Source organism: Helicoverpa zea, chromosome 8, assembly GCF_022581195.2.
Source record: "Helicoverpa zea isolate HzStark_Cry1AcR chromosome 8, ilHelZeax1.1, whole genome shotgun sequence".
NCBI classification, from domain to species: domain Eukaryota; kingdom Metazoa; phylum Arthropoda; class Insecta; order Lepidoptera; family Noctuidae; genus Helicoverpa; species Helicoverpa zea.
The window spans coordinates 12,723,430-12,731,749 of record NC_061459.1 but is presented as its reverse complement, the minus strand read 5'-3'; the positions used below and the strand labels follow the sequence as shown (position 1 = coordinate 12,731,749).

General features: G+C 40.2%; 1 protein-coding gene across 1 annotated transcript; it reads right to left on the bottom strand.

Moving 5' to 3' along the window:
- Positions 1–649: 649 nt before the first annotated feature.
- Positions 650–4,865, bottom strand: LOC124632785. The gene has a single exon (XM_047167746.1). It carries the CDS (start codon positions 4,739–4,741, stop codon positions 743–745), a length of 3,999 nt encoding a protein of 1,332 aa, XP_047023702.1. The 5' UTR covers positions 4,742–4,865; the 3' UTR covers positions 650–742.
- Positions 4,866–8,320: the final 3,455 nt, after the last annotated feature.

Below are 8,320 nucleotides of genomic sequence, written 5' to 3'. Positions count from 1 at the left end.
ATTGAGAGGGAACGTAGGGCGTTGTCGGTTCGATGTAATATGCTGGCTCGCAGGTTTGCAAGGTGTACAAGAAGTGTAAAAATTACGCTATTTAGGGCGTATTGCCAAACATTCTACACATGTAGCCTGTGGGTCAGATATACGCAGAAGGCCGACAACTCCCTTCGTATTCAATACAATAACGCGTTTCGGATGCTGCTGGGGCTTCCTCGGTTCTGTAGCGCGTCAAACATGTTTGCTCAGGCTGGTGTAGATAGTTTTGAGGCTATTATGCGCAAAAGAACGGCATCTCTGATGCGTAGGATACGTGGTAGCTCCAATAGCATCCTGAGGGCTATTGCTGAGAGGCCGGACTGCCCTTTTCTAATGCACTGGTCACGTAGACATTGCCGCGGGCTAGGGGCTGAGGACAGGTATTTAAATTAAATTTATTTGAATTGAATATAATTTTGATTATTTTTATGATATTTATATTATTGTTCAATGAAGTTATAATTTTAATGTAATTTATTCCAATTCCAATTCCAATCAATTTCTATGAAGTGTTAATTTAATATATTTATTTTAGAGTTTTAATTGTACTAACGTAGCTGTAAGTCTTTTGTAACACTAACACTATATGGATGAAATCCGAAATAAATGATTATTATTTTGGGGTAAACATTTCTGTTTCTTAGCCTTTTGGCCAGTTTTGACTACATTTACGGGCGGGTGCCAAGTAAATGTAGTGTGTAGTGTGTATTTACTGTGTGTGTGGTGTTATGCCATGTTCATCCAACTGCATGAACTTTCTGACGATACGACAGGTGTTGAGAATTGCGGCTTTCTGGAGAAGAATGTAGGTGGAGTCTTTCAGATCAATTAATTTGAGGCTATGGTGAAGGTGATTCGGTATGACACCCGTGGTGGAGAGGACTATAGGTATTACATACACTTTGTCTTGTCGCCAGATTCTGGTGACTTCGTCTTTAAGTTCTGCATATTTACTTATTTTCTCGCCTATTGTTTTTTGCAAATTATGTGTGTTGGGTACTGCTATGTCTATGAGGTAAGTGATTTTGTTGATTTTGTCCTGAAGTGTTATGTCTGGTCTGTTGTAGTGTATTGTCCTGTCGGTGAGAATAGCGCGGTCGTAGTAGAGTTTATGTGTGGTGTTTTCTAAAATGGTTTGTGGTGTATATTTGTAGTATGGTGTGTTTGTGTCTTGTATGAGTTTGTGTTTGAGTGCTAGTTTTTGGTGAATAATGTTTGCGACCTGGTTGTGTCTGTGAGTGTAGTCTGTCTGTGTGAGTGTTGTGCATGCCCCTGTGATGTGTTGTATGGTTTCTGGTTGTGTGTGGCATTTGCGGCATTTGTCGTTGGTTGCTGTGGGGTCTTTTATAATGTACTTCCTGTAGTTTTTGGTGTTGATGATTTGGTCTTGTATCGCAATGATAAAGCCTTCGGTTTCTGGGAATAGGCTGCCGATTTTCAGAAATTTATTTGAGGCTGTTGTGTCAATGTGTGGTTGTTCCAGGTCGTGTGGGTGCCTTCCGTGAAGAACTTTCTTCTTCCAGTCCTCTATTTTTTGTGATTGTGGGTCAGTAGTGTTGTTATGTTGTGTGTCAGTTTGTTCGTGTAGGTTGAGTGGAGTGTAGTTGTGGTCGTTTAGAGATACTGCTTTATGAATATCGCTAGTGTTAGATTTGGTGATGAAGAATGCTTTGAGCCTACTGATTTGTTTTTGCCAAAGATGGTGAATGTCTATAAGGCCTCTCCCTCCATTTTGGCGTTTGATGGTGAGTCTTTCTATTGCAGATTTAGGGTGTAGGTTGTTGTGTTTGGTAAGTGTGGTGCGAGTTGTTCGTTCTAATTGCAGTATGTCTGTTTTGGACCATTTGATAACTCCAAATGAGTAGGTGAGTATGGGGATCGCATAGGTGTTTAGTGCTTTGATAAGGTGCTTTCCAGTAAGTTGTGTTTTGCATACTGCAGTGACTCTCCGTTTATATTCTGTGGTCAATGTGTGTTTTATAGCTGTATGGTCCAATCCTTTAAGCTGCTTGTATCCTAAATATTTGTATAAATCTGTAGGTTCCATGGCCGTGATGGTGTCTGTTGTGTTAGTTCTGTCTGTTGTATCGGTTGTGTCTGTTGTGTTAATTGTTTCTGTTGTGTTGGTTGTGTCTGTTGTGTTAATTGTGTAGTCTCCAGGTTTAACTTTGCCTCTAATTATGTGGAGTGTCTTGCATTTGTCGAAACCAAATTGCATGTTGATATCTGTACTAAATTCTGTTGTAGTGTCTATTAGTTTTCTCATTTCTTTTTCTGTTTTGGTGTATAATTTTATATCATCCATGTATATGAGATGAGAAATAGTGGTTTCATCTGTTGTGGTGTGTTTAAGATTATATCCGGCGTGGCAGTTGTGGAGTAGAGTAGATAAAGGGTTCAGTGCTAGACAGAACCATAATGGGCTCAGGGAATCACCCTGATAAATCCCTTTCTTTATGAGTATCTGTCGTGTTGTGATAGTGTCATTGTGGTGATGTAATTGTAGTGTGGTTTTCCAGTGGGCCATGATGTTTTGCAAGAAGTGTATTATTTTTGGGTTAATTTTATAGATCTGTAGGATTTGGATTAACCATGAGTGAGGTATACTGTCAAAAGCTTTTTTATAATCTATGTAGGTACAATGTAGATTTCTGTTTTTTGTGGTGGCATGTTTGTGTATTATTGAATCTATAACTAATTGTTCCTTGCAGCCCATGTGTCCTCGTCTGCATCCTTTTTGTTCTTCAGCTATTATATTGTGGTGTTCTATGTGTTTGGTGATTTTGTGTGTGATTGCTGATGTAAGTATTTTGTAAATTGTGGGAAGGCATGTGATTGGTCTGTATTGGGAAGGTTGTGATGTGTATTGGGACTTTGGTAGCATGTAAGTTATTCCAGTTGCGATGAATTCAGGTATATTTTGTTGACTTAGGACTATCTCCGTTAAATTCTTTGCAATAATTTTATGTAATGAGTGTAATTTTTTATACCAAAAATTGTGTATCTTATCTATGCCAGGTGATTTCCAATTGTGTAGTTTAGCTGTAGTGTTACTAATATCAGATTCAGAAATTTCAGTGAACGCCATTTCGTCTATGGCACTACATTTGATTTCTTCCTCTGCTATCCATCTAGCTTTATCATTGTGTTGTATTTGTTCTTCCCAAATACTAGACCAGAAATTCTCGAGTTGTTCTGTTGTTGGTAGTTCTGTGTTAGTGTCAGTTGTTGTGTCTGTTTGTGGTTTGTATAAGTTTCTATAGAAGGTCTTTTCATTGGTGGCAAACGTAGCGTTGTCATTTTTGCGCTCTTGTGCCTTTTTATACCGCTTTAGCCTATGTACTTTTAATGCGAGCTTTTGCTTTAATGTATCTAAAAATTCTTCTGGTTTTTTGTTATCGTTTTCGTGTCTGGTGTGTGTGGCCATACTTAAGAATATGGCTTCGACTCTTTTAACTACTCTGTTGGATCTATTGTTATTTATATATTGCGTTAGTCTACCGCAGTCGGCTCGTAATTTTTCTATATCTCTTTCGAGTCTTTGTTGCCATGGTGGTTTATTTGCTGTTCTTAGTCTTACGATACCAGTGTGGTCTGTAATTGTATAATTAAGTTCTTCCGATATAACTAACGCTGTGCAATATATAAGTGTGTGTACATCTACAAGTTTCGTGTTTTCGGTTATATATTGGTGTAATATGGTAGTATTAAATATATGTACTAAGTGAGTAAGTTTTGGTGTATATTTAAGTTTAGGGAGCTTAGGTCGGACTGTTGGATCCATACCAGAGTATTGTGTTAGTGCAGTTTTGAATTTATCATGTATTTCTTGTATTTGTGTGTCTGCCAACTGATTTTGATGAGAATTTTCAATTGTATCAATGTCATTTTCTAATGTAATGGTTATGTTTTCAGTTTGTGTGGATGTATGTGTGCTTTGTGCGTATGGTTGTGAATGGATGTAAGGTGATTGTGTGCTATATTGCGATTGAATGGGTGAGTGTGTTTGTACTTGTGTGGTGTTTTCTGCGGTTGGATGGGTTTCTATCATCGGATTATTCAAGTCCTCTAGCTGCGCCCGCACTTCCTCTCTTAATTGATCTATAATTTCCGGTGATAGGAGTTTATTCCTAACTATAGCCCGTCGTTGATCTGAAACGCGTTGCTCTGTGACATTTATTTCTGGGTATTGTCGTGTAAAAAGTTCATGCAATTGTTGTCTGTAGGTCGTTAAATCTGTTTCTAATTTAGTGATGTAAAGGTAAGTTCGCATGATAAAGGTGTTTACTTCTTTGCTCCATCTCATGCGAACTCTTGGTTTTCCAGCCTTGGTGGACGCGGGCAAGAAGGCACTTGCCCCCCGCGCAACATTCAAGGCTGGTTGTGGTGGATAGTATCTGATAGTAGGATTAGGGGGTGATGAGTGTGTGGGAGGTGACGATGGTATTGATGGTGATGATGCTCTTGAGGGTGTGTAAGAGATGGTACTAGGACTAAATGGTTCTATTGGAGTGTCTGTACGGTCTGTAGGTCTGTCACCATCGTCACTGATATCGGCTGTAGTATCTTTGTCGGTGGGAGCCCGCCTGTTCAACTCCTCACCGCTGACGGTTCGCATGCTGTGACACCCAGCGTCAGCTCCAGGTGTGCCCCGGCGATCGCCCCCGGGCAGCGGCCCTATACGTTTACTTTTTGAACGAGTCTCCATGTTAATGGGTTACCTTTGCCTTGTTAGCCGTATAAGTTTCGATTGTATACGTGTCCGCCCCCCACGTGGTCTGATGTTCGACGCGGACGTAAGGTAGGGATTTAGGGGGCTGATTATTATTATTATTATTGTATGTCTCTACCAGACCTCGGGACTATAGAGTCCCGGATTTTTGGGAGGCGAACGTGGGGCCGAAGCCAACACGCTGAAGCCCTTTTGAGACAACTTTAATGAAATGGTGACACAAAACCGACGATTATCCCTGTATACACTATAGAAATGTACCCAAGGACAATCCCCGGTTCTGTGCTAAACTATTGCTAACTATGGATGAAAACTACTTGGGCTATTGTGATGGGATGCTAATGGACTAGGAATGGGGAAACTACGGGAACTATGGCACCTGCCGATGACAATGTATTAAATACATGTTAAAATGGCAGGTGGAGACTCGCCAACTCACTTACTGGGCCCCCGGGAATCAGTCACTGAAAAGCAACAAGAGGGCAACAGGGACATGAGCGGCTGAGAAGGGTGAGGATACCTCGGCGGACTTTAAACGCAGATCACGCGCTCCCTGTGGGTCCAGCATCACCGGCCCACTCGCCACTTACCACGAGGCACCTACCCTCCGAGCAGGACTAACCTTGCTCTAGCGACTCCACTCTGACCGGCCGATGAAGGCAAGCCAAGAGGCGGGAGACCTATCCCCCGTCATGCTTCACTCCGGCAAGCCGGAGGTGGGGGACAGTATACTCTCCCTGGAGCACTCGGATATATAGCCCCGCGGGGTCGCTACTCCCCGTCATCCGCCTCAGATGCCCTGCGGGGCTTATTATTATTATTATTTGTATGTCTCTTTCTGACCTCGGGACTACAGAGTCCCGGATTTTTGGAAGGCGAACGTGGGGCCGAAGCCAACACGCTGAAGCCCTTTTGAGACAACTTTAATGAAATGGTGACACAAAACCGACGATTATCCCTGTATACACTATAGAAATGTACCCAAGGACAATCCCCGGTTCTGTGCTAAACTATTGCTAACTATGGATGAAAACTACTTGGGCTATTGTGATGGGATGCTAATGGACTAGGAATGGGGAAACTACGGGAACTATGGCACCTGCCGATAACAATGTAATAAATACACGTAAAAATGGCAGGTGGAGACTCGCCAACTCACTTACTGGGCCCCCGGGAATCAGTCACTGAAAAGCAACAAGAGGGCAACAGGTACATGAGCGGCTGAGAAGGGTGAGGATACCTCGGCGGACTTTAAACGCAGATCACGCGCTCCCTGTGGGTCCAGCATCACCGGCCCACTCGCCACTTACCACGAGGCACCTACCCTCCGAGCATTGCTCTAGCGACTCCACTCTGACCGGCCGGTGAAGGCAAGCCAAGAGGCGGGAGACCTATCCCCCGTCATGCTTCACTCCGGCAGGCCGGAGATGGGGGACAGTATACTCTCCCTGGAGCACTCGGATATATAGCCCCGCGGGGTCGCTACTCCCCGTCATCCGCCTCAGATGCCCTGCGGGGCTTATTATTATTATTATTATATTTAAAATGATTTCATAAGCAATTAAACATAGTAGCTTGAAGATGCTATATTTGATGTGTTAGAGTGCTTACGTCAAATAAACCTGTACCGTCCTTATCTTGATATATTTTTCAATTATTAGGAAATAACAAACTATGGTTACACATATAAGCAATTACAAAAAATAAAAAACTGAGTATAAAACACACATTTCGTTGAAAGGTTTTTATATCTCTGAAGTCTCATTTATAATCCACATTCCAATATAGTTTCCTATAGATCCCGTAGTATTTCAGCGCCAATCTACTTCAATACATTTTGCAAAGCTTTATTTCAACTGTGACCGACGAGATATTCCGAACCGCGGCGGTATATGAGAAAATTTTGCATTTTATACAATTGCAATTTTACCGAAGTCTTGTACTTTATGAATAAGATTTGTTTTGCTGTTGACTGATATATGAGTATAATATTGTGCATTGATTTTGTACCTACTCTCGAGTTTTGTGTAATTTTACAGAGTACCTATTCGATTAAAACTGCAGGAAAAGAAAATTTGTGGTAACATAGCATAATGTATGTGAAAAACTGGTGCTGTAATGATTTGGAAGACGATGTCTGCATAGCTTTTGAACTTACCTATACAATATCATGAATAGTTTTGCAACTACAGGAAATAAAATTTATGCTTTGTCTAATTTAGGTATAAAAAAAAAATGCAATTAAACGAGAAGCACAACCACTGAGGAGACTGCTTATTTCCATAGTTTTTAGAACATACTTTACAAAATATCATGACGTTTTTCTATAAAAAGCAGGAAGTGAAAAATGTGAGATCAATGTATGAATATGAATGACAAAGCGCTGTGTCTGTTACTCATGACAACAATTGAAAGCAAATGAGAAGCAGGAGCAAGGCGACATGACGAAAACCTCGTTGTTTAGTCACATTGTACAGTCATTTGTAAAAAACCCCACATCACATCAAGTACGATCCTCATTTGTTTTTACCATCAACGCCAAAACCCCAAACACCTTCCTCTTAATCAATGCCAGAAGCAAGTCAGACATAATAAACGTCTAGTCCAATGAGTGTTCAACCGAGATACAGCCGTTTAATGGCCGGCTGTGGCAAAAACAACACAGTTGCAACCCAAATTATAATATTGGAGTTTCAATTGCACAAGTTTGTACAATTTGCTACTTCACACTATCGTGGACGGGGATGGGTGGGCTCGCTGTATTGGTAGTGGGTTTAATACTGGAAACTGGACTGTTTGGATATTTTCTGGTTGGTTTGGTTGTAAATTAAGTCTATCTTTGTCGCTAAGAGTTAGTTAGTCTTGGTCTAAGGGCTGAAGCTAGGGCATAAAGTTATAGAGCTAAGAAGTGTCTTCGAAGTGTCTTAAGAATCTTTGATACTCGAAATATTAAAACGTATTTCTGATTTATTACTTACTAAAGAAAAAATTGTTTTAATTTTCATGAGAACATATTTTACAAGTTAACTTATTAGTAGATGTTCACCGGGTTTCTACGTTAGGTACATCATAACTTCAACATATTTTATAGAAAAATAGATTTTTAATAAGTTACTAGATAACGGAGAAGCGAATCCCCGCGAGCGTGCCTCTAATCCAAAACTAATTAAAACTACGATGAATATCTTCCCGTTCACATATTTTAATATTTTCCGTATTTTTGATAAAACATGCAAAAAGTGATTTGATTAAAGCTTGATTTTTAATATGATTATCTATTTTGTTAATACGTATATGATTGTGTATTTTGTTTATTAAGTCAACTTTTATACGGTTAAAAAATCGTAACGAAAAACTCTTCAGGATTTTTTTCTATTTCTTATATTGCTATTTGAAAAACATTTCCAACAATAAAGGAAACTCGCAATTTTTAAGCACCCAACAGCATCTTAAGCAACATCCATTTTTCACATCTTAAACAAAACACCATCTAATGTAGTATCGCACAATAAACTCTTGGTACATATCATAAGTTCAACCTAAACATTTGTAGCC